Source organism: Paramormyrops kingsleyae, chromosome 7 (assembly GCF_048594095.1).
Source record: "Paramormyrops kingsleyae isolate MSU_618 chromosome 7, PKINGS_0.4, whole genome shotgun sequence".
Classification (NCBI taxonomy): domain Eukaryota; kingdom Metazoa; phylum Chordata; class Actinopteri; order Osteoglossiformes; family Mormyridae; genus Paramormyrops; species Paramormyrops kingsleyae.
The window spans coordinates 12714823-12742822 of NC_132803.1; the positions used below are offsets into that span (position 1 = coordinate 12714823).

The 28000-nt window shown below is 51.9% G+C and overlaps 1 protein-coding gene across 2 annotated transcripts in view; it reads left to right on the forward strand.

Moving 5' to 3' along the window:
* Window positions 1-28000, forward strand: part of cntfr (ciliary neurotrophic factor receptor) — a 108447-nt gene that overhangs the window by 67292 nt on the left and 13155 nt on the right. For both annotated transcript variants that reach the window (XM_072714307.1, XM_023808665.2), the window contains exons 4-6: window positions 20039-20156; window positions 22159-22325; window positions 23197-23360. In XM_072714307.1, the coding sequence (XP_072570408.1) occupies window positions 20039-20156; window positions 22159-22325; window positions 23197-23360 (449 nt within the window). The remainder of the gene's footprint in view (window positions 1-20038; window positions 20157-22158; window positions 22326-23196; window positions 23361-28000) is intronic.

The window sequence follows — 28000 nt, forward strand, 5'->3', positions numbered from 1 at the left end:
CGTCCCCCAGCTGCGGGGGGAGCACGTGACGCCTGGCCCCCTCTCCGCAGTGCAGCTCGCTTCTGTGTCTGGTTTCCGCTGGGCTGTTTGTTTTGGCCTCTTTGCCAGCGATGGCGGCCGTCGGCTCCCCAGCTGCGGTTGCTTAACTCCAAACGGCGGCGCCCCACACCAATTTCACGCTGCGTGGCGGCCAGCAGTGCCACTGCGCCAGGCCGCCGCAACCCCCCATTACCGCACCGCGCCATGGACCGGCCTAGGTCTCGGGGAGCGTAGTGTCCGCGCTCAGCACTTCCGTGGACTGGGATGGGCAGATGAGTACATCGCCTCCCGCTGTTCGGGGGGCTAATTAGCGCCTGCTTTAGCCGCGCGGCGGAGTGACCTCTGGGCACCATTTGCTTGACGTCTCGCTCGGATGAATTAACAAGTCTGGCCGTGCAAGCAAGACTTAAACAGACCCGAGATAAAACCGGGAGCCGGGGTTTGTGGTAACTCTAGGGAAAATGGTGCCTCCGTCCGAGAGCATGTCTGAACTTTACAGACGCTCCCTTGGGGTTCTAAGCGGCGCACAACCTTCCGCTTTGTGTGATGAGCAGATTCGTCGCGCTCTGCATCTCCAGCCTGTTCTGCACCCGCCACCTCTGCGCCATAGACATGTGTCGCGGTTGCATCTATTGCTGCGGATTCTGATCCACAGATCCCAGGTGGGGCCTGTGATCTGGCACTGCCAGGATCCCTCCCGAGAGCTCTGCGTTTGGCCGGCAGGTCCAGACGACAGCAGCATCCTGCCAGCCGGCTCCTCTCGGCTCCACCCACGCCACCCCACAAACGGTCAGAGAGGAGCCGGCTGGGCCCATCCAACCTGTGAGTCATGTGACCATGCTGGCGTAGACACGGTGTCCTGGTACCCTGGTGTGACATAGGTACCTGCTCACACTACAGTTGTGAGAATGTTCTAGATGACACTTTTCTCGGGGGACTCTAGAGATCTTGTACCCTTTGAGCTCCTACTTCACTAGAAGAAAACTCATGTGTGGGGGGGACGGGGGACGGGGGGGGGGGCAGTAACACCCTTCAGCTTGTCAGGGGTCCCCACTGTGGGGTGAATAATTCTGCTGGATGTCGTCCGGAGAGACGAGGGTAATTTTGTGGGTTTAGATTTCTCACCTTTTCAAAAGGGAAATTATTTTGGTCACTAGTCCGTGGGGGTGTTGTGGTGGGATGGGGCGGCTTCGAGGGCAGGAACCACAGCGATCTGACATGCAGGTGACGCCGGTGTCCAGTGAATCACACGGTGACCCATATCTGACACAACATGCTTTATTTCCGGATGGTTCCTCTGGTTCTGTGCTGTAAACATTCCCACACCTACACTGGATTCAGATGAACACCTTGCTCATGTTTATAACAGACATCTTTAAGTTTGTGCTCCAGTTCAGGATGAGGTTGCTGGCTCAAAGCCTCAGGCAGTACGTTCTTTTTATACAACTTCATCAATGACAGAATTTACTTCTTGTTTTATAAGCAGAAATACATTATTTACAGAAATCGTTTTCCACATTAGCCTTTCTGAAAGAGCAAGTTATCATTCTGCCAAAATAGCATGATAAATAAAACGAAAACAAAAACTAATTCGGCTCCAGAGAGAGGAGGTTGTTCTGCGGGATCATCTGTTCATAATGCATTTGGTTTCGGACGCGTCGCCGCAAACGTTGTCAGAACGCTCCCAAAACACTCCCCAAACTTTAGCTGTAATTTATTGCCTCGGGGCACTAAGTTCAGCAGCTGGAGGCAAGATGACCCAAGCTGCTGCAGGGGGGGTGGGGAGGGAGGGGCCCGAAATGACGTGAGCAGGACGCATCACTGTCACACAGAGCAGGGCAGTGAGTTTGGAGGTTAAATGATTGATATGCGGCGTAGCCACAGTCCTGCCCCGCCCAGCCCTCCTCTGGAAGTCCATAGAAGCTTAAACAAAGTCACTTACTAGGCCAATCAGTGCGTGTATCGGGGGGGCTAAAAGGGAGACCCCCCCACCCACCCTCCTCGGTCAGTCCCGGGGGCCATGCTGCTAGACCGTACAGTGTCCTTGCTGGGGAGTGATTCATTTTCTAAGCCTTTTTGTGGGAACAACATTGGTATAGAGAAGAGCGAATCCTGGAGTAGATCAATCCTGCTTGAAAGTACTTACAGTGTGTGAGCTGATGGTTTTTTAAATATATTTCATCTCATGTCTTTTGGATTTTTTATATAATATATTTGTAATGTTGTACATGGCTTGGTAGTTTTAAGATTCTTTTTTAAGGGCACAAGGCAAAGAATAACTCAGGTTGGAGCGTCAACCCATCGCAGGACTATACATTATGTATCTATTAATATTTTCAAGTATGTTCAGGCATATTAATAATTTTAAAGAGCAACTTTTAACAGATGGTGTATTATTTCTGCTTGACTATTGGGATCTCTGTACAAATGCTGTATAAACTCTGGCTCACGTCACGTCAGGCAGTCTGTGGGTCTGCAGAAGGAAACAGACGTTCCCTGTCAGTGCTGCTACTCTCTCTGTGCTGGGTGGGGTCTCCATTCCAGTCTCTGCCAGCTTCTCCCAGTTTTAGCAGGGAAAAAGGCCAAAGTCTCACGTCTGGAAGACGATACGATGGGGCCTGATTAGGGTTATCGTATCATCGTCACAGCCCCGGGATGGCCGGAGGGGGGGGGGATCGATCCTCTCCCCTTTCAAAGGAAAGTCCTTTAGCAGAAGATATGATTAATGTGAATCATTACAGGGATCGATGCTCGCGTCAGTGCAGATGTTCGGGGTCTGACATCCGATCGCCCCCCCTTCCCCCCGCCGCTCGTCACGCGCTCCCCGCGGGATGATATCGAGCTGTGGGGAGCGGGATCCGGCGGGATGTGGACGCCAACGACATCAGCATGCCGCTGACTGACAGGCCCCAAAATAACGATTCCCCAGATAGCACTGAGGCGATAATGACGGTCCTCCATGATGTGAAGTCCAATTATCAACCTGCGGAGGGCGTGAAGACGCCTTCACAGCGAATATTCATTAAGAAAACAGTTAATTACCCAGCAGTGACTGGATTATGCATGATATCATTTACAGCCAATGAGTAATCAATTACCTGGGAAGCCGGCGAGAGTGGCGGTGCTGCCGGGGGCGGCGGCTCTGAGATGAATCACCGAGCACAGGAGCCCCCGGCCGCTTGGCGTGCAGATGGCTCTCTAACTCCCTGTGTGCCGGCGCTCACACACAGACGTGCTCGCTTTGGTGTGTCCGGGCTTCACAGTCCCGTTTGGATAAAATAAACAGAAGCACCAACAAAATGCAACACATGTGTTGGAAATGGTGTCCCGTCACAGTTATTCAGGGGGCCATAGCCCCCCCCCCCCCGCTATGGGCTAGGGGCCGGTGTGTCCCTCCTGCATCCCCGCAGCGTGTGATGTCATCCTGGCCGCGCCTCATCGTCTCACCATTGGGCCACCGATCCCTGCTTCCTGCTAAACACGCTACGTCAGAGGCAGACTGTCCCCCTGACGCGTGGGGGGGGGGGCACAGGGAGCCTTTGGGGGAGGGAGAGTCATAATCGGTCCTCAGCATGGCCTGTTACTCGGTGACACGTAGGAGAATTAGCGGGGGAAGCTGGGAGCGGCTGCTCAAGCTCTGTCCTGGTCTCCCATAAGCGAAGCACTAAACCAGTTGGTCCAGTTCATCAGTTCAGCTGTGGTCATTGGTAGAAAGTGGGGGCTCCCCTGGATAGAGGATTGACCAAGAAACCCAAAAAATCTTATCATCTATCAGTCAGCCCTCACCCAGGGCACCTCCCCCCCCCCCGTACTGTACAGTCTCAGGGCCTCATCCTCCAACAGGTGCTATACACTATGGGGGGGGGGGGAGGAGAGAGAGAGAGAGGGAGAGAGAGAGAGATCACTCAGCTTTGGAGAAAAAGCATGATCGCTTAGTCTGGGAGAGAGAGAGAGAGTGATCACTCAGCTCAGGGGAGAGCGAGTGATCAGAGAAAGAGTGATCACTCAGCTCAGGAGAGAGAGTGATCAGCGAGAGAGAGTGAGCTCAGTTTACCTAGTTATGTTTTTAAACGCCATGTCAGTCTCAGAGAGATGAATGGCGCTGTGGCAACCCGGTTCCGCCTGCTGCTGCGAGCGTCTCCCTCCAAACCAGCGCCACTAAGGCTGCCCCACATACAGATATCCCCTGTGGGCCCTTGCATGTCATCCTCAGGTATAAATTCTCCAGGTAGCCGATGAAGTACACTGCCAGAACTGAGGCCTGTGTCAGCCTGCAGAGTCCATGTCTCTGGATTCATTGTACGTTCTTGGGGGATCCACGGGATTAGCAGGGATTTTTCTGAGATAAACGTAAAACATTGTTCACACCTGAATTAAGAATTATTTTACAGTTCAGAGGTGCCGCCCCCCCATGCCACATTGAATGGACTCTCCATGGATCAGAACCCTCCGGTCGGCTGCATACCAGACGTTATTCTGTTGAATCGGACCCCCGGCTTAGAGAAGCCGAGATTTGTAGACGGGGGACTGTAAATGCGGGGACTTGCTTCGAGAGCGCGACCCTATTGAAGGCCTTCGCTGCTCGCAGTGAGGGAGGCAGAAATGCTCGTATCCTCGGCCCATGAGCCGAAAGCAAGCGCGATTTGCACCGTGACTGTATCGGACAAGTGTGAGCGGACACAGAAAGGGCCTTTTATTGGGTGGGGGGGGGGGCGCTTTTTCATGGCCCTGCATGCAGTAATTAGCATTGTCACATTCCATCGCTGTCCTCAGAGCTTTTGACGCCACCCCCCACCCCCCCAGCCATCCAAATTAGAATAGTTCACAGACCTGGACTCAAAGGGAACGGAATAAACGCGGCTCCTGAGTAACGTAATCTCCTGTGAGCGGCGAGCGGATAAAGGGAGTCCAGCAAGCCGGCGCTCTTCCACGGAGACCGACTCTCTCCCTAATAACCGCCCCACCGCCGCACACGACCGCGCTGCCAATAGAAACTATTTCTCTCCCTTTTTTATGGGATGGGTGGCTTTGTTCCAAGTGCGGTTTAGTGAAGGGAGACTTTGCAAACTGGGGAAAAAGCCTGAGCTTCCCTGGATGGAAAAATCACCACACTATGATATATACGGTCAGGGCAGAATCACTGCGGTCTGATATATACGGTCAGGGCAGAATCACTGCGGTCTGATATATACGGTCAGGGCAGAATCACTGCGGTCTGATATATACGGTCAGGGAAGAATCACCACGGTCTGATATAGACGGTCAGGGCAGAATCACCACGGTCTGATATATACGGTCAGGGCAGAATCACCACAGTTTGATATAGACGGTCAGGGCAGAATCACCACGGTCTGATATATACGGTCAGGGCAGAATCACCACAGTTTGATATAGACGGTCAGGGCAGAATCACCGCGGTCTGATATATACGGTCAGGGCAGAATCACTGCGGTCTGATATACACGGTCAGGGCAGAATCAACGCGGTATAATTTACGGTCAGGGCAGAATCACCGTGGTTTGATTTACGGTCAAGGCAGAATCACCGCGCTGTGATATACGGTCAAGGCAGAATCACCACACTCTGATATATACGTTCAGGGCAGAATCACCACACTCTGATATATACGTTCAGGGCAGAATCACCGTGGTCTGATTTATGGTCAAGGCAGAATCACCACGCTCTGATATACGGTCAGACAAGAATCACTGCAGTCTGATATATACGGTCAGGGCAGAATCACCACACTCTGATTTACCGTCAAGGCAGAATCACCGCGCTGTGATATACGGTCAAGGCAGAATCACCACACTCTGAAATATATACGGTCAGGGCAGAATCACCGGCTCTGATTTACGGTCAAGGCAGAATCACCGCGCTGTGATATACGGTCAAGGCAGAATCACCGCGCTGTGATATACGGTCAGGGCAGAATCACCGTTGTCTGATGTATGGTCAGGACCAGTCCAGTGTAGTGCAGTGGACACAATGTGAAATTACCCAGTGCTAAATTCTTGGATGACAGACATACTCTTATTGGATAGAAGCGCCTTACAGAGGCAGCACACTGGAGAATCAGTATGCGAGACGAGGGCTTAATGGCACACAGAGTAAAGGGTCCTGGGAGCGGCTTTGGAGAGGTTGCTGGTCTTCATATCTGGATCCAAAGGAGGGGGGCAGTGCAGGTGACAGATGGTGTGCCCCACCGTAAACGGGGAGGAAGCTCTCTGACTACCAGTGAACAAATATTAACCCAAAGAACCACAGCATTACTCCACTCTGACACAACCCAACTGCCCCTCTGAAAACCTTAACAAGCACAGAAATCTAACTGGTGTCAGCTGGGTTTTATTACTTGAGACATCTTGCTGCTCATCACTGACGTTAGTGCTGGTCATCCGTCGCCGTGGAAACTCGGAAGCCAAGCCCAGCCCAGTTCTTTGCGGGTACTGCTGAAATCGCTGCTGCTTTTAGACAGGGTGCTGTGTGTAATGAGGAATCCAGTGACACCAGTGCCATGGAGAAGGGCAGTGCGGTGTGTACGGGCTCTGGCCTAGACCAGGCATCTTCCATTCTGTCACTATAGCTATTCCAGATTTTCCCACATTCCTTAAATTTCTAAATATAGAACGAAGACCAGCAGCACTGAATGTCCTGTTACATCACACATAATCATAAATGTTTTATGACATTAATCGCTTAAGCGTCTGGAACAGATTCCTATTCTGGCCAATTAGGGCCAATTAAAGACTCCGTTAAGCAATTAGTCAAGGACAGGAGCTAATCCAGCGCATTTACGAATCAGCTGCACCCCTAAAGACGCCAGGATTTTTTTTGCATAAAATGTTTTTCTTATGGTTTTTGCAAGCCCATCTCATGCAAGCTCTTCAGCCACCCTGGCTCTCCTAAAAAGGGTGGCTGGTGGCCACGTTTGGGGACTGCGAGTGACCTCAGTGTGGCAACTGGCAGCTGCACTCTTGTCAGCACACAGCTTCCTAATTGGACTTGCTGCAGTAAATCACTAAGGTGTAAAACTGAGCGATAAGCAACTCTGGAACAAACCAGTGCTAAGGAACTAATTGATGCTAATTAATACTATCAATAAGGTGCCACCTGATGAAGCAGCATGCCTTCGATGCGCTGAGGCCAGCAGCTGAGACGTCCGCCGTGGGTCACACATGAGATCCCTTCTGAGTGTCATCCAATTTGCCAAAGCCCCGAAATTCTTGGAGAAAAACGTTTCACATGCTCAGAGAGGAAAGGGCCAGAGCCCCCAGGTCAGATCGCAGCGATAACCCTTGTAATCTCATTGTTTATTGTTGAACACGGCCATTACTTAGACATTGTGGTCTCCAGGGAAATCTCAGTGACAGGGATGATTCCTGCTGCTACCCGCTACCTCTCCAACCCTCGCTCAGTTATACAATGACTGAGATCCATCCCAAATTATGTGTTATTAAAAATGTGCGCAGTCATGGCGATGGGGCCGAAAGGGCAGCCTGTCCACGACCTTGAACCCGCGGCCGGGATTCAATATTACCGCTATTTCTTCCAGGCTTCACCCGCATGGGAAACAAGCACCAATATAACAGCACGGCGAGCTAAATGCAAATACAGTCCTACAGCGTGTGTGGAATTCAGATACCATCAAATAGAATGAAGCACAAGGAAGCTGCCCTCTGCCACCTGGGCAAATTAGAATCAAGCGGCATCCTGCCAGTTGGTGACCCCGGGCACACATTAGCGGCTGCCGGGGGGCATGAGGATGCTTAGATATTCGGGTTATGGTGATCCGATGGATACTGCGGAGTTCCAGGAAAAACAACAGTAAAGGAGAGCTGTTCAAACAAGATGTGTAGATTTTGTGTGAAGTCGCGCCATACTCAAACAGGACGGCTTGTTTTTTGTGGGTTTCAGAAGGTTTCCCTACTTTCTGTGCACCCAGCGGGGGAGCTGGCCATGACGACTATCAGTTACACGTATATTCTCTGAAAACTGTGCCCCCTGTGGTGGGTCATAGGAAGGACACCTTGAAGGTGTTTGTATTTACAAATGCCAATGTATATTTCTCATGCTCGGAGGGAAATGCATGTAAATTTAGCCTGGATCTGCAGTGGAACAGAGGCCTTGGAATGTGTTTGAACTAAAACCTTACGAAATCTAATAAGCGCGAGGTATTTTCGCCGTCTGTCCTGCGGAGGGCAAAATGAATAGTCAGGGGAAAAAATGCGATTCATTTTGCGGAAAATCTGCAAGTGCCTTGTGGATTCGTATAACCTTGTCCAATTTGTAAATGGCGCAGATGCCTGAAAGTAAATGTGTCCCAGTCATGGGTGAAAGGAAGGCAGTCTGCTCCTCGCGCAGGTGATTTGTCCTCATTTGGCCCATGTTTGGCATTAATGGAGAAGGACGGCTACTTTCCCTGACCATCACGCTTCAGCCCTAATGACATATTATGTATTTACCCTAAGTGCTGCCTGCAGCCTCTCAGCCCGTCGGCCTTCGCACAGAAAAGGCATTTTGGGGTGAAAGGTCCGGTGTAGTTGAGGTTATGTCATGCAGAGTGACCTGTCTTTGTATTCAGATTTGTATCCCCTGCTGCAGCTCGGTCCAGTTACGGGCTAGATAGCCGTAATGCTGCTGGCCGCTAAAAAAATTAGCACTGTGTCAACATTTTCCAAAGTGGCAAAATTTTGCCTCTGTTGATTTTGAAACAGGCGTCATTGATACAATGGTAGTCTGGCTGGGTGCGGGATTGGGGGCGGGGGGTACTTTCTTCAAGTTTCAGGTCTCCTGTGTCTCGTGGGGGTACGTGTCAGCTTTAATAAGCAACTTTGCTATTGCCAGCTTCCGCTGAACATTGGCGGTATGTGTGGCGTATCACCGGCTGAAAGGCTGGGCCCCGTGACAGGGCCTTCCAGTGACTCCTGTTTCATGGGACAGAGGAAGCTAATACCCCATTTTAAGAACAGGCCTTTATCCTAGACACTGCTGTGAGCAGAGAGCTTATCACCTAAGAGGCCATAGAGGAATCTGAAATCCCCCATCACCAGAAAACAGTCGGGCAATTAGAGTGAGGGGTACTGGGTGGCGGATCACGGTTGGGGGGTGGGGGGGGGTAGCACAGCGATGTGAGAGAGGCTGACAAATGTTAACGGTGCCTTAGTCATTTGAAGGGTTTTTCCCATAATGCTGTTAGCGTGTGTTAGCTTGAGTCAGTAAGGCTCCAAACGGCTAGTTGTGGCGCTTTTCCACTGGCATACAGGAACCAGGCCGTACCGCAAAGGGAGACTAGTTACAGTGTGGTTCCAGCTCGCTTTGGTTTTCCACTGCAGAAGGGTTGGCTTCAGAAAGGCGTTGCTGGGTTTGGAGAGTGACAGTGATGTGAAATCGACTTGGAAATTTTCAAGTTATCAATACACCATGATATGCGATACTACTGATAATGAATGATATATAGAACATGCCCCTTTTTCCATCAGACGATCCTTGTATGTCGACGCAGAATCCTGGTTCTTTCTTAAGATTAAGATTCAACTTTATTGTCCTTGTACATGACGCAAGTTCAAGGACAACAAAATGCAGTTTTCCATCTAGCTCGAAATGCAAATAGTAGCATAAGGTGCTTATCAGTTAATATTTACAAGACGGTATATAAATAAGTGATATACAGTTATATAAATGTAAAATACATACAGACTGGAGGATAATGGCAGGCAAGTCAACATTTACAAATAATTATAGTACAAAGTAGAAAAATAGTGTTGCTGAGGCAATATTTACATGTAGGAGCATATAGGATGATATCCGGTTTTCTGCAACGTGAAGTATGTACAGAGAATAAAGATAATTTACTGTTCGGCAGTCTTCGTGCATTTCAAACAGTCAGATGGTGGTGATACAGCAGCTCAGTCTAATCATGCTTTCGGCCGTGTCAGTGTGAGTACGTCTCGCGTCAGTGTCAGTGGAAAACCGCCTCTTTGTGGTTCAGCTTGGGACTGGCTTGGCTCTTGGTGGCAGTAGAAAAGAACCATTAATCCCAGTGAAGGAAATAAATTCCATGTAAGCCAATGTGAGTCAACTTGAAGCCAGCCCCCGAATCACTACAGACTGGAGAGTGACGGGTCTGGGTCCAGCCCCCGAATCACTACAGACTGGAGAGTAACGGGTCTGGGTCCAGCCCCCGAATCACTACAGATTGGAGAGTGACGGGTCTGGGTCCAGCCCCCGAATCACTACAGACTGGAGAGTGACGGGTCTGGGTCCAGCCCCCGAATCACTACAGATTGGAGAGTGACGGGTCTGGGTCCAGCCTCTGAATCACTACAGATTGGATAGTGACGGGTCTGGGTCCAGCCTCTGAATCACTACAGACTGCAAAGTGTTGGGTCTGGGTCCGGGTCCAGCCTCTGAATCACTACAGATTGGAGAGTGACGGGTCTGGGTCCAGCCTCTGAATCACTACAGATTGGAGAGTGACGGGTCTGGCTCCAGCCCCCCAATCACTACAGGGCTGGGTACAGGCCCCAAGTCAGAATTGACTGGAGGGTACAGATTCACCAGTGAGTGACAGGATCAAGCAGCTGGGTCGGTACTGACTGGGGACGGGACCAGTTCTTGAATTTTTAATGACAGGGATTCATCCCAGGTTGGGTTATTAGCAGAATACCAAATATCCCCCTCAATGTAATAAAAACTAGATTTTTGACATTGTGGGGACCATGTTTCAGGTCCCCAAAATGCCAAAAGTCTCATATTTTGATTGGTTACTTGTGGTTAAGGTTAGGGCTGGGCAGGGGTTAAGGTCGTCATTTTGGGATTAGAGTTTTTCCCATAGAAATGAATGGAGAGTCCCCATAAAGATATAATTACAAACCTGTGTGTGTCTCTGTGTGTTTGTGTGTGCGTGTGTGTGTGTCACCACCTGTCTGGCGTTAGACTGAGCTCTGCCTTTCCAGGTATGACAGCCCTCCTCATGTCGCTACGGACAACAGCCCATATTTGACCTCTTCATGCCCCCCCGCCGTGATTTCATTAAGGGAAATGTGGTCCTCATCCCCCCCACCCTCCCCAGCAGCTCCTCTGTGACAGATGTCAGCCTCCTTCGACCATCTCAGTCAATTTTCATTCAGTCACTCCTAAAATACATGTGTGTTTGCATAGTCATCTGACGATGGTGGGGAATGGTGCTGGTGATATTAGTACCTGTTTATTTAATTAATTTGAAGGGGGGGTGAGGGGGGTTCTGTGAATGGTTAAGAAAATGCCCAGAGGCCCTGAGACACAGGGGCATCCATTTAACTTGTCCGTGTGTGGAGCTCAGTTGGAGCGTACGCCTCCGCCTCCGGCCCTCGGCCGTGACACACCGCCTCTTAACGGTCACTCTCCGGTCATGCAGGTGAAGTCAATCTGCACAAATTGCTGGTTACTGCCGGTAGAAACGTTTTTGATGGAGCCAGGACTGGTTAGATAGCACTTAGCTCGTCTTAGTGGGAGGGGTAAGCCTATAAACTGCCCCCCTCCCATCGGGGAAAGGCCAGTGGAAAAGCCCAGAACCAGGCCGTCACTAGGCCCCCTTTGTTAGCCCCACCAAATAAATGCACACTGATTAGTTTAAATTGTGTGTTCTTGTTCATTTTCATTAAAATCCGACTCCTTATTACTGGCATTTCATAAATCTCTAGCTTACCCTGCTAGTGCATCTCGTGCATCTGGGCAGGGGGCAGTCAAACGGCCCCCACATAGCCCCACAAGTCACACTTGCCCCAACATGCCTGCCCCGTCCCATCAGAATGTCAGTGGCCGGACCCTGCGGGACGTGTCAGCGCATGAACACCTGCTTGAGCTGTACCTTGCACAGTAATCCCTGTACCCCTGCTCTGTCGGTCAGACGACCCCAGTCTTAGCACCACAGGGTTGTCGGGTCAGATCCCAGGATAGCCGGTTGGATCTTCTTACCCTGAAATGCTGTCATACATGCATGCAGCTTGTAAGCCGGCTGCTTGTGTGTGAGATTAATATGGCATGTTTTATTTAGCGGCCTTGGAAGCTGGGAAATGCGAACCAGCCCCATGTGGGGAGCTGCATGTAGATATGGGGCTGGAATCCGGCTTTTCTTGTAGGGAAACGTGGGAGATTAATGAAGGTGCGGGGAACATGGGGGGGGCGGGTGTGGGGGACTCTTGGGATGGGGGGGGGAGTCGTTCCTCTGAAGTCCATTCATAGCCCAGTGAATCCATGGAATTCTTTCTTTCTTTATGAGGGAGATCCAAGCATGTAAATACAGGCCTGTCACCCCACGCGCTGAGCCCTACCCCCACCCTGGAGCCCGTCCCCCGTCCCCCAGGGGCCCGCTCCCGCGCAGTGGATGAGGCTTGGGGTTTTTGTTGTGCTCTGTGCCCTTACTTGGGGGGGGGGGGAGCGGGGGGTACACATTCGCATCGGGCCAGCGTGCGTTTTCACTTAGCAACCTGATAGGGGCACCGCACCCGGCTTGGGTTACGGACCAGGGACCAATCGAGCTACCCGGGGGGGAGAATTAATATTTCTCCTTATTGGCAGTGTGGCTCCCAAGGGAGGCGCCGTGATGCTGACCTGCTCCTCTCTCCCTCTCCGTGCAAGTGTGTGTGTATGGGGGGGGGGGGGAGTCACTGCTTACTCCAGGGAAATTCATAACTGGGAGTTTAAACTGCATCCTCCTACCTGGAACTCCCTGGGTGATTCTCATCCCCCCGGTGGCCCCACCCCCCACTCCGGAAGGCCCCCCCCCTCACAGGAGCCCCGGCTCAAACAGGCCCTGGTGAGGCTGCAGCCTGGACATCGCCTCTTTGGCACTGAATGGCATGGACCCAGCTCCTTCCATCTTCCTTTTGGGGATGAATCCTCTGATTCTCTTAGATCATACAGTAAATGTGCATCTCCCCGTCCCCATGGGAACCTCCACCCATCGTGGATCGCTGGCCTGTATGGGGCTGTCGCCAGTAAGCCCAATTTGAGCCGGTAACCAGTGTGGCTGCGTCCATTAGCAAACCGTCCCGCTGTGGTGAGCATTGCGGGCTGTTTCCATGTGGTGCTGAGTGGCCGTACGAGATGCTCCCTCCGGTGGCGCCCGAATCCCGGCCTCCCAGTCCCCCTCCGAGGATCCCACCTTCATTATCATCTGTCTGAACTTCAGTGCCTGGGAAATCTCACCCCGCCCCCCACCACTGCAATCCCGCCACGGTCGCGGGGTTGCTAAGGACCCTGACCCGGTCACACTCTGAAGCTGTCCGTCACTGTCGGCCTGATAAATATCGATTAGAGAGCGAGACGCCCCCCCCCCCCCAACCCCACCAGGAGAAGCCGAAAGCCAGCCCTCTATAACTCGCTCAGCCGTGACTCCCGGGGGGGACAGAGTGCCAGGTGTTTCCTGTCACTGTGGTGACTGACAGCTCGTCTCTGGGATCTACCACCCCCCTCCCCCACCCCGATGTCGGGAGCTGGAGTGGATTTCACACACATCCCCAAATTTGCCCACACAGCATTAAACTCTCCCTGCGGAGTGCTTCCCCAGCCCAGCCAGACCCGGCCCGGCTAATCCCGCTCCGTTCCGCCTCCCTGTCCCAGCCACGGACCCATATGGGTTTACCGCGTCTTGCCCTTCAATTTTCAGCTCAATTACCTCGGTGGTAGCAGTGTGCGGATTGAGAGCGGCCTTCCCGCTCGGCCCGGCGGGCCAGACGCCCTCTGCCCCCCCGTCCCACCCCACCCACTCTGTTGCTTAGCACACAGATTTATTTAAAGCTTCTGTTTTTCGCTTTACCTGTTTATCTGCCGGGTCTCTTACCCGGGCAGGTGAGTATAGACGTTGTATCTGTGGAAACGGGCCAGACCCATGGTCACACATAAATTTGGCTTCTCTTCCTGTCTGTCACCTGAGGCCCCCGCTGTCCTGCTGGATCTCTGGCGGGTTGTATTCTCTCTGCTTCCACGCCCCCCTTCCCCAGCCGAGCTCCCCCCTGGGGCCTGCGAGATGGAACCCCCTTGCTGATTACAATCACAGCTGTCATTCAAAAAAACTGCCTGTTGCTGATTTACCAGGGCGCACACCCCCCCCCCCCCTCGCCCCACCCCCTGCAGCCAACCCTGCCCCCCCGGCCGCTAACCACAGCAAAGCCCACCCCACAAAGGGAACAAACAGGCATGTAATGCTGGGGTCCCTTCTGGGTGACACAGGGGACAGGAATGCAGGGGGGGGGGGCGCTAGCCGCCCGTCGGGGGCCCCCCTGTCAGATTAGCCCCATTAGCATGACTGTGGAGCGGCGGCGCGAGACAATGGCTGCCATTTATCCCCTGCCAATGCAAGCGGCGTCGGAGACCCCTGTGCGGCTCGCTGCTTCCCAGGACAGCGTCTGCTCCACCCAGCCGCAGCGTGGGCTTAGGGGACGCTGTGCAGCTGGATGGGGCCCAGTGGGGGGGCGCGGCCAACAGCTCAGATGCAGATAAGGCATGTGAGAGGTATGAGCCGGCAGCAGAAGGGGTGTGGCTGATCGCCTTGGGAATGCAGGATGAAAGCTTCCAGAGATCAGCCTGAGTGCCAGTGCAGAGGTACCAGTCCAGCTGGGGGTCAAATGAGACATCAGTGGGGCCCCAGATTTACAGGATGGTCGAGCTCTGAGAGGCCGGCAACGGCTCGGAGCCTCATAACCCACGCGGGGGATGGACACAAGTGCTGAGAGGGGTTTCTGTAGAAGCCACCGCGTTTAAATGTCAGAAGTCACTGGGAAATGCGAACAGTCTGGTGCGAGCATTTAACCAGCTGCATCTGAAGTCATCGGTGGGTCTTCTGAGGGATTTCTGAATGGGCTGTTCATGCCGGGATTCTTCCAAATCCACACTTTCAACACATTTGACTTACTGCTGTAGATGGAAGGAACACTGAATTTAAAGCAGAAAGAAAGTTTATTATTCACTTTTCGCTCTCTATTTTCTATCTTGGCTTCTGTGGAGCCTCCATCATCCCATTAATACCACTGTACTTTATAAACTAAATCCCTGGGGGCTTACTGGCTTTCCATGGGTGTGGTGTGTGGTGCCAGCTGATGACCTTTGACTTCATGACCTCTGACCTCTGTGCTATCACTATACTGTCGTAAAGCATCTAGTAGATGGGAAAGTGTGTCTTATGTTACTGTGCACAGAATTAGGAGAGTTCAGCGGTAACTGCGCCTGGTTGAGCTAGAGGGGTTGGTACAAAATCCTGGCAGATGGGTGGAGGTTTGGGTTGGTGTTAGGGTCAGGTAGGGGGCGCTGTGCCGGCTGTCAGAGATGGGATTAGGGTTAAGGTTAGGTACGGTTAGGGTTAGGGTTAGGTGCAGGACCTCGTATGACTGTGTACATCTGCTTTGCATGCAGACACACACACGCACGCACAGGGCTGAAAGATCCACTTGTATACAGAGTAAATATTCTATTATTCTTTGTGTTCTAAAGGATAATGAGAGTGAAGGGGGGCAGGGGGGCGGGGTGAACAGCAGGTCCAGCTCACTGCCTGTTGCTGATTTACCAGGGCGCACACCCCCCCCTCCCCTCGCCCCACATGCAGCACTGTATCCCCAGGACCACTCAGCCACCCCCGACCCCCTGAGCCCGGCACTCGCCCCTCTGCTCCTCTCTCTGCACATCCTTCACCCATCCATCTTGTTCCCTCCATTTCTGTTAGATGCCCCCCCCAGATGCATCACACACTCCTTTCCTCTGCAGACAACGTGAAAGATTCATAAAGCAAATGTTTTCTGCTGCTGCTACTCTTGTTGTTGTTTTGTAAATGCAACCTTGGTTTCTCTGAGTGTACATTTTGCATGTATGGAAATGTAATTCACCTCCTGGGGTGGGGGGGGGGGGGGGTGGTTGGCTCAGGAGTAGGACGCCACGGCAAATCTCTGGTACGTCTGAATTCCTTTTAATTAGTGAAATCTGTTGAACTGTTCAGCCACTAATCTAATTAAGCTGCTCCTCTTCCTTCCTGTCACGTTAGTTCGCTCTTCCTGTTGATTTAAAGGGAGAAACTTCAGGGAGAAAAAATAGGCACTAAAATATATTGACGTGTTTGTCTGACTTTGCACCCCAAAACGATGGCCGGTGACATCATGCTTCTTGGTAATTAGCTGATGAAGTGGTGGTGGGGGGGGGGGGGGTGTGGTTCAGAAGCTTGATGTGTGCTGTGTTCTCCCGCTCGTTGACAGAGACCCCCCCCCGCTCTCATCTACTGACCGTCTTAAGGCTTCGCTTTTCACGCAGTCGGATTCGAGTGGATCCGGTCCTGTTCTAGCGTGGTCCGTTTCGCCATTCAGACCGTTGTCTGTTGCCATGGAAACATTGATGGTTGTGAGACGGAAGACAGTTTGCTGCCCATGTTAAGATGTGCGAGGCGTGCTAGGCAGTAGGTGAGGAATGGGTGCTGACCAGTATGCTGCTGGTTGGAACACTGGGGTTGCACTAGGTGTTCCCTGTGTGCTCCTGCAGACACCCTGGCTGTGTCAGTCAGCAGATGGCGAGGTTGGGTGAGAACATGGCGTCAGCCTCCAAGGCTATTTATACTTTGTTCGTGAAAGTGGCTGTTTGGGGGCTGAGGTGTTGCTGTCAAAATATTCAGTGTCAGGAAGCGACAGCGGGGGACAGGGGAAGGCTCTCACAGTTTAATCGTCGGGCCATTCCCCGCGGACCTTGTGGCCGAATCTGTGATATATGTGCGACTCCTCCAGAATGTTCCACTACACTCTGGGCCTTCTGGTTCCACCGGGAAGTCCCCGCTCCCTGCCCCGCCACACCAGACAGCAGCCGCTCTGATTAAACACTGCCTCAGGTTTGCACTGAATTTACAGGCAGGCCCAAATCCTGAGAGAGCGATTTGGTGGAATTTTCGGCACTGGACCCGTGCTTCACCGCTGGCTCATTCGAAGCATCACCTCCTGGCTTCCCCTGAGGAATTGAAACGGACCCATCTCACAGCTTGGGGAACGGGCATTTTTACTTGGCAAGTTGTTAGTTTCAGACCAGAGGTTGGCTTATCCCCTTGGCTTCTGGTTCTGGGAAGGGAGGTGCCTGGGCAGCAGAACAGCGCCGCTCAACGTGGCACGTGTTATTCCGTCCCGGTTGGGGCATCACCGGAGCGGTGTTCTGTTCGGGTACGGCATACGGCCCTCCTGTGGGGGTCTCCATCCGACAGCTGCATTCCCTGCATTCCAGCCGGTTGACCCGGGGCGGGGGGCTGGGGGTAGGCGTGATGATAGCTGGGGTCGGGGGTCGTCCGCCCTCCCTTTCATGTTGAGACAGCAGCTTGACGTTTCTCAGGCTAGCCTTCAAAATGGTGTCTTCCATTTCATGGGGCCTTTAATCGTGGGAGATTACAGGGCTGGCTGGCCGGCGGGGAGCCAGAGGCCAAGCAGAGACGATCCCATCATCCCCATCCTGGGGGTCTTGCCGGCTGACGCGGGCCCCTGCTGCCTCGGTGGACCTGATAATGGAGCCCACGGGCCTGTGTCGAATTAGGACATTATTTATTTAGTCACATCCCAGATGCTCCAGATCCAGAGTGCAGTGGCGTGCTTCGACTTCCTTATATGGCAGCTTTTGGGGTGTAACCAGGCGCTCTCGTTCCTGGGACTTGAACCAACAACCTTCGGGTGACAAGTCCCGGTCCCAGAGTATCCAACCACTGAATTCACCGCTAGCCAGAAACACCACAGATTCGTGGATGTAAGACTAAGGCTGGTAGGAAGTGACTGTAAATTCCATCAGGTGCTGAGTGGACGGCATGTCGTGCGCTTCCTGTCCGCTAGCCTGGGGTCGCCGGCTGAATTGCTGTCTTCAAGGTTATTGGTGTTACTGTGTGTGCATATATTATCTGTCATGAAAGGAACAGAAATGCCGTTTGTCCCCCAGTAAAGAGCTTTTACCCTGGGATGTCGTTAATGCAAGAGCATTTACAGCGATGGTAGCTACAGGACAGCAGCGTTCCCCCAACCCCCCCCCCCCCCATGCTCCGCCCCCCTCACGTTGCCTCGGGATCCATTGTAATTACTCTCCTTCTGTTACATTTCTATAGTTTACATTGCTCGTCTTGTCTGAGAAATATCATTATGTCTGAAAACTGTTACATGCACCATTAAAAAGCCAACATACTTACAGTTTTATAGATTTAAATATTTGGATATAGAATGTGCAGCCAAATCATGTTTCTCATTTGTAAGTGAGCATGTCAGAGGACCGCTTTTGTGTCTTTCTTAATCGTGCAACAGCCAATCCCACTAGGGATTTGAACAATACTTGCTGAATGGAACAGTAGATGTAGAACAGTAGATGAATAGCCCCATCCTCGCTCCCCGGCTCCCCCTACAGCCCATCAAGCTGTGGCACACCTGATTCTGCAAGGTGGATAATTATCACACCTTACCTGTGTTCAGGTGAGCAGGTGCAGGGATGAGAATGTGGCCGTGTTCAGGACGGGTGGGAGGTTCATAAGCACAGGACTCACCCAATCTGTCTGTAGATGTGGGTGGATTTATAAAGACCTCAGGATGTGGGAATGATCACTCCATTTTGTAATACTGACAGCATGAAATGGGCGATGACCTCTCCTCGCCGGAGATGCCCGTTTTCAAAGCCAGAAAATTTCCCTTTGCAAACGAGATTTCTTGATCATCCACACTGGGGACACGCCGTAATTTGCCATCGATCTTTCACCGCTGACTAACTAATCGAGGGACCATCCGTGAATACGTCAAAGGCCGGGCCAACGTGCCCCCCAGAGGAATGTTTTCTGTCGGACTGTCAATCTTCCCAAATCATTCTTGACAGCGTGAACCTCGTGCCGCCCCCTACGTGTTTCAAAGTGTGCCATCGAACCGGAGAGAAACTTTTAATGATGTGATTAGGGCAGAGTTTGGGGAAGTTCGGGGGAACGGCATTGATTGGTCTCATCAATTTGAGATTCATTTTGCCCTTAATCATGATGGGGAGGTTGTTTAGGGTTTTCATAGACCATATATTGAGTTACATCTGACTTTATTAATGGGGAATATGGCACGTTGTGTGGGCTTTATGGATAGTCGTTATAACTTTAATGGATTGATTAGTACTGCCTGATGGTGCAGATGGATTGATTAGTACTGCCTGTTGGTGCTGTCTTCCTGTAGAAAATGGGGATACCCCTCCAGCCTCTTTTAGCATGTGATTGGCAGAGTGTTTAAGCTGCTAGAGATTTTGCTTTTGGGCTGTGGTATGGCTTGTGTTCTGGGTGCTCTAGCAGCCCTGCACTCTCAGAAAAATTAGTAGAGATTTGTACCTTTGCTTGTCACTGGGGCTGTACCCTCAAGGATAAATGTACCTTTTAAGGTACAGAAATGGATTATGAGGAACATTTTTGTACCATTGGGGGTACATTAATGTTGTTTTTACCTTGGGGAGTCCATTTCTGTATCCCGCCCAATGCCAGGCAGAGGTACAAACGGGTACCCTTTATTCAGGGCGTGTAGGAGCCTGTCAGAGAAGCTGCTGTCTGCTGGTGCTGCGGTTGGTGGGAAATGTGTGGCCGTCCATAGCAACGTTAGCACTGTGTTGGGGGGGAACTGTGAGCACATGAACGCGGGGCTGTCAGCCATCTGCACTGCACTTTGGCAGCCACTGTTCCCAGCCAGGCATCATGTTGTTGGTTGTCAAGACGAAATCGGGAAGTGTACGTTCAGCTAAGCCCCTCCCTTGGTCCCTCCCCTCCACATTTCACACTGCTAAGCAGGAATAAGGTAATATTATGCGTTTCCAAGGCAACTAGTTCAAATCATCGGTTTCAATTTTGCAAGCGCCGGACACGGTCCAGTGGAGGTTTAAGAAAGTGGTCTAATCTGGGGGGAGGGGCTGGGGTGGTTGCTGCGTCTCCCCACTGCCCTGTCCACCCGTGCCGGCAAGTGACCTCCCTTCACACTCTCTCTTTCTCCCTCCCCATTGCCTCCGTCTCCTTCAGCTCCTCCCAAAGATCCCGTGGTGATGTGCCGCTCCAACACCTACCCCAAGGGCTTCTACTGCAGCTGGCATTTGCAGCACCTCACCTACATCCCTACTGAGTTCGAGGTCCAAGTCAAGTAAGGCTCCGTCAACGGCCTGCAGGGCGGCGACATGCTCATTCGGGGCAGGGAGTGGGGGCAGGGGGGCAACTCCAGCTGGATTGGGATGGGAGCTGTGTGCCACCTGCTGAGCCCATAGGCGCACACAGTTTGGTTGGATCTGGGTCAGAAAGGCCTTGTTCATTAGCGTGGTTTTAGTTTGATGTATTTAGATGGGTTATAAGGCAGCTGGAGTCAAAAACTCAACATCGTGTGCTACTGGGAAGTCAAACCCACAACATGTCACATAGTGACGTTTTCCAACATTAAGTTGGAGAAAAGGCTTCCAGATCCAGAGCCTCCTGCATCCTGAGAGACAGACTGAGGGTAAAGACCAGCTTGTTTCTTAATGGGAAACAGAAGGATGATATTGTGAGATCGGAGGGTTTCGCAGGCCGGGTCGGCAGCAGGAGGCCAGGGGAGCTCGGCTTCTTGGCTCAGAAGCACGTTTCTCCACCGGCCCGTCGTCTTTCCAGGTGCTGTTATTGCTCCGTGGCAAATCAGCGATCCTCAGCGCTGATTGGAGCACTTAGGCACACATTCATACGTAATCGTCGGCGACAGGTGTGCTTGTCCAGCTCGACGGGCACCTCCCGCCTCCTCCTCTGAAATATTCAGCCTGATAACACTCGTTTTGTTGGCCACCCTTCAGATAATTGAAGTGCCCGAGACACTGTGGCAGAGAGTACTTTTAGCTAGGGCCAGCGCTGGTGACACTGCGGGACCAAACATCACACCATGATCCAGGAGCAATTTCCGGGAGGAAATTGAGTTTGGCACTGTTTTAGGGAGCTCCCGGGGGTGAAGGAGATGCCCCTCTCCACCTGCCCACCTCTCCTTCCGTATGGATCGCTGGCAGATGAACAGCGCCCCCTTCTGTTGATCCTGCAGAGTAGCGATAGTGGTCCCTCCCCCCCCGTGTGTGTTACAGCCGCATCACCCCCTTGCTGTAAACTCGCCTGGGTTAGCGCCCCCTATGGATAGATTAAAAATTCGCCCACCTCGATTTTGTATCGATATGACCTCCGGCCATTTTCGGTTTGTCAGGCTGGTTGGTTTTGGTTGGATGTGAGCTTTGCTGACAATTATTAGTTATAAATATGGAGCCGGAAACCCAAACAAACCAGCCCCCGACGGTGACTCAAATGAGTCAGAGCTGATCTGGCCACCAAGGTTGTAGAGTGGGGGTTTGTGGGGGGACCGAGCTGGTCTCACTGGAATCAGTTCCTCAGAGATAAATGGGATCCATCGCTTACTGAAGAGGCCTAATAATCTGCACGGCATATCAGGCTGCAGGGGGGGCTTAGCTTCCTATAACAGATGCTCCTTTGCAGCGTCACGCTGGCGACGAATGGGGCTATCTGTCCTTCCGAGGGCCACGCGAGGGTCATTAAACCATCACACTCTGTGCTCATAAAGTCGGCCATGATGTAAACCAGCCATCATCACTTTACCGTGATCGATCTTCCACAGAGGACAGAGTAGATGCCGTGATTACCTTTCCTTTGCAGACCGTTTTTATCCATGGTGTTCAAAGACATATATCGTGCAATCACTTTAAAATTTTATGAATTCAGGGGGGTCCGTCGTATCGCTTTAGGAGCAGTGTTACTAGATGTGTTGTGGGCTTATGGGCCACAAAGAGGGTGGCTGTTGGAATGTCACATAAATGCAGTTCATTGAATGAGGTAATGCAAACAATTCCCCCAAAATATATATGCACAGCACTTGAGTGATTTATCTCTACCTTCATTTGTGACTCGTGAGGTTGCCACAAATTAGATTTCCCAGGGGGTAGGCTTATGTCAGCCATTTGTAAAGTAAAGATGACCTCATGCCCTGCTGTTTTGATTGGCCGGGCTTTTAGCCAATCAGCCGCAGGACAGGCAGGTCCTGTAGTCCCAGAAGATGGCAGTGATTTTCAGAAGTGTGTTGGGTTTACCTGATGTGACACTGTCCACTGCTGTCTCCTCACTCTCAGACACAATCAGAGGTCCCTGGATGTCCAGAGGGATCCGATCCACAAGAACCGGTGTAATGTGAAGTTCCCTGAACTCTTCTCCACGTTCAAGTACAGGGTGAACGTCACTGCCATCAACGCACTAGGCCAGGCGTCCACCATCATCTCCTTTGACGAGTTCAACATCGGTAAACACGTCACCGTCTGGCTCTTCAGTGCTGGCTGTCTTTCCGCCATCTGTGCCAGTAGATTTTACCAGAATGTAATTTAGTTCAGCCATCGCTGACATTTTAACTGCTTCTGCGGGGGGGAGGATTGGTGGGGTGGGGGCTGGGAAGGGAACCCTATGACAGCGGATGCAACCCTCTACATGAGGGGGAGCAAGATGCAAACATCATCATTACCCCCCCACACACATTCACCAGGTCGAGTATAGATGTCCATGCAGAGGCCTCTGAGAAGTCCCCACCCACAATGGGCGCTTACAGGCTTTCTGAGTAATGAGCTGCCCGGGGCAGAGGGGCGAGAACAGGGGCGGGCTGGGAGTGGCCGGTCTGTCCATCCACACGGAACCCCCCGAACTCCCCCCACCCCCCCAGTTCAGCCCCAGGCCCCACCAACTGCTGCAAAGCAAAAGAACCACCATGCCCATCACTGCCCCCCCCCCTCTAAATCCTCATGTGGTCCAGGTGTCTGTCTGTCAGGGGGGGGGGGGGGAGGTGGGCTGATGGAGCTGATGGAGCTGATAGCCTCCCCCTCATCTCTTCCCTTGTTATCTCTCTCTGGCTTCTGGGGGCTGACCTAATCTTCCCTTATTTTTATATCCATTAATTTCTCTTCTATATTCTCTTTGTCTGTTTTATCTTCATATTATTGATGGGTTGCCGACGTATTGAAGACAGAATTTTCGTAGAGTCCTGGACAATGTGAAGCTCTGACCATTACAGGGGCATTTAAGAAACGTTATGAACATCTCTGAATGTTTGTGAGCGGCCGTGAACATTGCCGTGCCTTTCTGCTCCATGTGTATAAGGCCGTGCCCCCCTCCCATCCCCGCAGTAAAACCCGATCCGCCTGAGAAGGTGGTGGCCACACCCATCCCCAACAACGTGCGGCGCCTGGAGGTGACCTGGAGCAGCCCAAGCACGTGGCCCGACGTGGAGAATTTCCCCCTGAAGTACTTCCTGCGCTACAGACCACTGATCCGGGAACAGTGGCAACACGTGAGTGCGGCCGTCTGGCTCCCTGTTTGTCTGTACTGTAGAACAGCTATCCGGCTTGGCAATGGCTTCTCCAGGGGTGAAAGGTCCTAGCTCTACTATGGAAGCAAAGGTTCCATATACAGCTCTGGAAAAAATGAAGAGAACCTGGTTTAATCCTGGTTCTGCTGGCAGAAGGCTACACTGCAAGGCAGGCTGCTTCCAGGCTCAACGTCTCTAAGACAAAGAACAAGGTGAAGCAGGGGACATGGGAACGACCAAAAACTAGCCAGGTAAAGGGCGGAAGCGACTTTCTGATGCCAGAGATGACCATCAACTCCATAACCTCAAGTGACCTTCAAAAGGAACAGAAAACATTAAATGCAGGTGTGAAGTGCACTGCTAGGACAGTTCATATCAGGCTCCTAGAAGCAGGACTGAAGACCCATAAAGCAAGGAAGAAGCTCTTCACTAAAGAGAAGCAGGGAAGAGCCATGCTGGGATTTTGCAAAAAAAAAATTATAATTTACACAGATGCACACTCAGAAATTGAGAAATGAGTGAATTTTTTTAATTTTTAAATTTTTCCAGAGCTGTATATCCAGTCTGATATCACCTTATGGCTCAGCCGTAAAGGATATACAGAGATTTAATTGGCCTATTTAATACAACAACAGTGTGGTAGGACTCTGCACGGAATGTACGATGACACGCCTTCCTGATTCGGCTAGAGCACGCCCCCATGTGGCTGCCCTGTGCATAGTAGGGAGCTTGTTTTCTCAGAAAAGCAGAAAGATCTGGCGCTCTCTGGTGAGCATGAACATCCACGCTGGGCACGCCTTCAGGTTTGCCAGCAAGGCACTGCCATCTGCCGCACTCTACTGCCCCCTTCAGGGGCTTTTAATTCCAGCCACCTTTGTGGGCAAGCGGTCCTCGCCGCCTCCCGTGTACCACATACCAAGGAACAAATACCAAGGACAGAAGAGCCCCATAAACGTTCCAGTTACAATATGAAGCAGCTTTGGTTGCCTGCTGTCCAGCACTGAGCTGAAAACATGGGCTGCAAAGAATATTAAGGAAAGAGGCTGGGTTTGAGCAGAGGCAGTGCATGCTGGGATAGGATGTTAGCACATGCGGCACTCTGGGACCCTCTCCAGCCTCCGGAGAGTCAGGACAGGAGCTGCTGTGTCAGGGACTCAGGGTGGCTTGTTAGAGAGAGAGGGATGGTGATCCTGTAGTGACAGTGGACACACACATGGCAGCTGTGTGTTTATGTGTGTCTGCGTGAGTGTGTGTGAGTTTGCATTTGTCTCCACAATACAAACCTGTAAAAATCTGTGAATGCAATGAAAAAAAAACAAAAATGCCAAATGTTTTGTATTTTGAATGGAGAGTCCCTACAATGATAGGTATATATGGACAGTGTGTGTATGTGTGTGTCTGTGTGTGAGAGAGAACCAGTGTCTCTGTAGGTAGGAAATGTTTAAAAAAATTTGTGTCAGGATACTTCTGTTTGGAAATGTGTGTGTGACTGTGTGTGTGTGCATGTGGACCAAATCTCCTCATACAAATGTCCCTATAATGTGATAAAAACCTGATATTTTGATGCTTTTCGATCCCCACAAGGGGAAATTCAATTTTATAAAAATCAAAAAACTAAAATGCTAAAAGTCATGTATTTTGTTTGGTTACTTATGGTTAAGGTTTGGGCTGGGTAGGGGTTAAGGTCGTCTGTTGGGATTAGAGTTTTGCCCATAGAGATGAATGAGCGGTCCCCACAGAGATATGAGTACGTGTGTGTGTCTGCAGTTGTGCATGTTAACTGCCTTTTCCGGGTCAGGTTTTCTGGCACTGCGACGGACTGGTCCTCTAGCATCCATCCTCCCCAATATGCTTCTATTGAGCCCATCTCAGTGTCCCCTCTGCTCTCGTATTTTAAGCGAAACTCACCCAAAAAGCTGATGTCATCTCCTGCCAGCTCCATTAAACTGAAAAGCGATACCAGCCGGTGTGCTTCTCTCGAGGACAGGAGACAAACATGTTCGTATTTCGTTTTCCTGAGCGGTGAAGACGACAACACAGGTGCGGTTATGCGGCGGAAGAATGGGGTGGAAACGCACAAGCGTGTCGCTTATCGAAAGACGTGCGTGCGGATTATAGACCTACACTGGGCTGCTGTACCTACACACTCTGCCAAATTGGGCCCAGCCTGATGTTGCCGTGGGCGATGGAGTTGAGCAGAATAAAAATTTAATTTTAGATGTATAATGTTCAAGCAAGAGAGTCTCGTGGGGGGTGGGGAGGGGGGGGGGGGGCTGCCACCCTCAGAGGTTTCTCCTTAAAGGAAGACGCGCGTGAGGCGACGGCTCGGTCTGTATGACCTGCTTTTCCGCGTCATCCTCCTTCTCTGAGGTCATTCATCTGATGTCATTCTGCGGAGGTTGTTATGGAGACAGAGCCCACCATCCCTGGTCCTGTTATGCCCACCCGGCTAGACCGAAGCCCCCACTGGAGGCTCAGGGTGGTGGGACAGGGTCCTGAGATGCGTCAGTAAGCTGCCAGCACTGATTGTCACAGCTGGGGTGGGTCAGCCCCGCCCCATCACCCCCGCCCCATCACCCCCGCCGGGTTCCATGTCAGATGAAGCTCATTTTCCATAGATCCTCTTTGCTTAAATATTTATAATGGTGGGTTATTTTCAACGGTGGCTTCTCTGTCACGTCGCTTGTCAGCAGAGCCATAAAAAGAGGGCTAGAGGGGCATGGTTATTCCTGATGACCCCTCCCCTGGGTCCCCCTGTATTTCTGGTGACGGACGGACTGATCCTGGTTCTGGCCTAACGCCCGTGCCGGATCACGGCCCTGAGAGCTGCATGTGGCCAGCCTGGGATCCGTTACCCTTGAGCTCCTCACCATGTAAAAACATGTTAAAACCATATAATGGCATCCAGCACTGACACCAGAAGCAGTCTGGCCACTAGGTGGCATAGCGATTAAGAGCGTGTACTCATAACCCAGAGGTCATAGGGACAAACTCCAGAAGAGGTCCTCATATACTGTAGTAGCCATGAGTGAGATACAGTAAAATCTCAGTCCTTAATGAGGGTTTTACCTGCTAAATAAAACTTCGATAAATAAGTGTGAAGTATCAGGTGTGGCTGATCCTGTCCACAGCCTCTTTGGAGAGCAGACCCAGCCTGCTGTGGGCACCATGATGAGGAGGTTATCGTGGCCCCGCACGCCCGGCCATGAAAGCGAACACCCCCAGATCGCAGAGAGTCTGTACACAGGCGTGCTTCAGGAAACACCCCCGTGAGACTGCAGGAATGTGGGGTGATGGGCAAGGTCTTTCTGAGCAGGGATCGCCTTTGGTGTTGGAATGGATCTCTATTTGTTTTCATCAGGAATGATGTTGATGCTCTCTGGGCTCAGCCCAGCTGACAGTACAGAAAGGAAAACAAGCTGACTCCCTTCTGGAGCTGGGGGTGGGATCACGAGACCTGATAAATCAATCCGCAAGGCGTGCCCCGCAGCACCCGCCCAGACCGGGTGCAGGCCACTTCATCATTTATTCATTTCAGTCAGGCACAGAGGAGGCAGCCTCTCAAGGCCCTTCTGCAGACACGTGCCCCTTGGATAAAAGGATCCAGAAGCTTCTGTTCTCTTAAACATTTGACGATTTTCTGTTTCCAGTAAATCCCTTAGCTAAGGAACACAATATGTATTATTTCCTATATTTAAGTCTGTATTATAGGTGAAGTTCAAACATGAAAGCTTTAGATTGTAGCCATGTAGTATTAACATGGTGACGGTAACCATGGTGATGCTAACATCCAGCGCCCTTGCTGAATGATGCTGAGCTCTGCGTGAAGGTAGAAGGTGCCAGCGGTCACACGCGGCGGCGGCCTTGATGGTCATGTGATGTCATTGGGTGTTGACATTGCTGGGCATCGGTCCGCCTCCCTCAGTCGCGGTTCGCTGCAGGTGAACTCTGGCCACGCCATCGCCATGGCCCCGCACACTCGCCCGGGGCCTCGCTGGCCCTCCCGTCTCCGCCCCCTGGCCGCAGCGTGCCCAATTCTCTATCGAGCTGCCTGGAATGCAGTAACCATGGCAACCATACACACACCGCTTTGTCCCTGTAGTGTCTCTTAACGGCCGCCTTATGCTGCCTTCCTGTCCAACACATGTGTGGGATGCGGGGCCATCCGTACGTACGGCTCCCAGGGGGTCCTGGGGGGGGGGCTCCTTTTCCCGTTAATCCGCATCCTCGCTGGCCGGCGCAACAATGAAGACTACCCCCATGCCTTTCCCCCATCGCTGTTTCCATTCATTTATTCTCTCTCGCTTTCTTCCCCTTTCCTTGCACTCCTGCTGTCTTCCTGCCCTGACATGCAGCCCCCCCTCGTATTTAATAGGCTTTCTTACGTCTGGCAGAAGTCGCTCTCATCCTCCCACTGCCACTTAGATTAATCAATAGTCTCAGGCTCGTGATCCCATTAACATGGCAAAGGAAATGAGAGAATGAAAGGGGTTATTCAGCTGTCTATCCCCGCATCTCAGCCCCCCCCCCCGCCCCCCGCATGCGCACGCGCTTGCCATACGGCCAGCCGGAGGCGGCGGTGAGCTTATGGGGTGGGAATCATCCGCACGTCTCCCGATTCG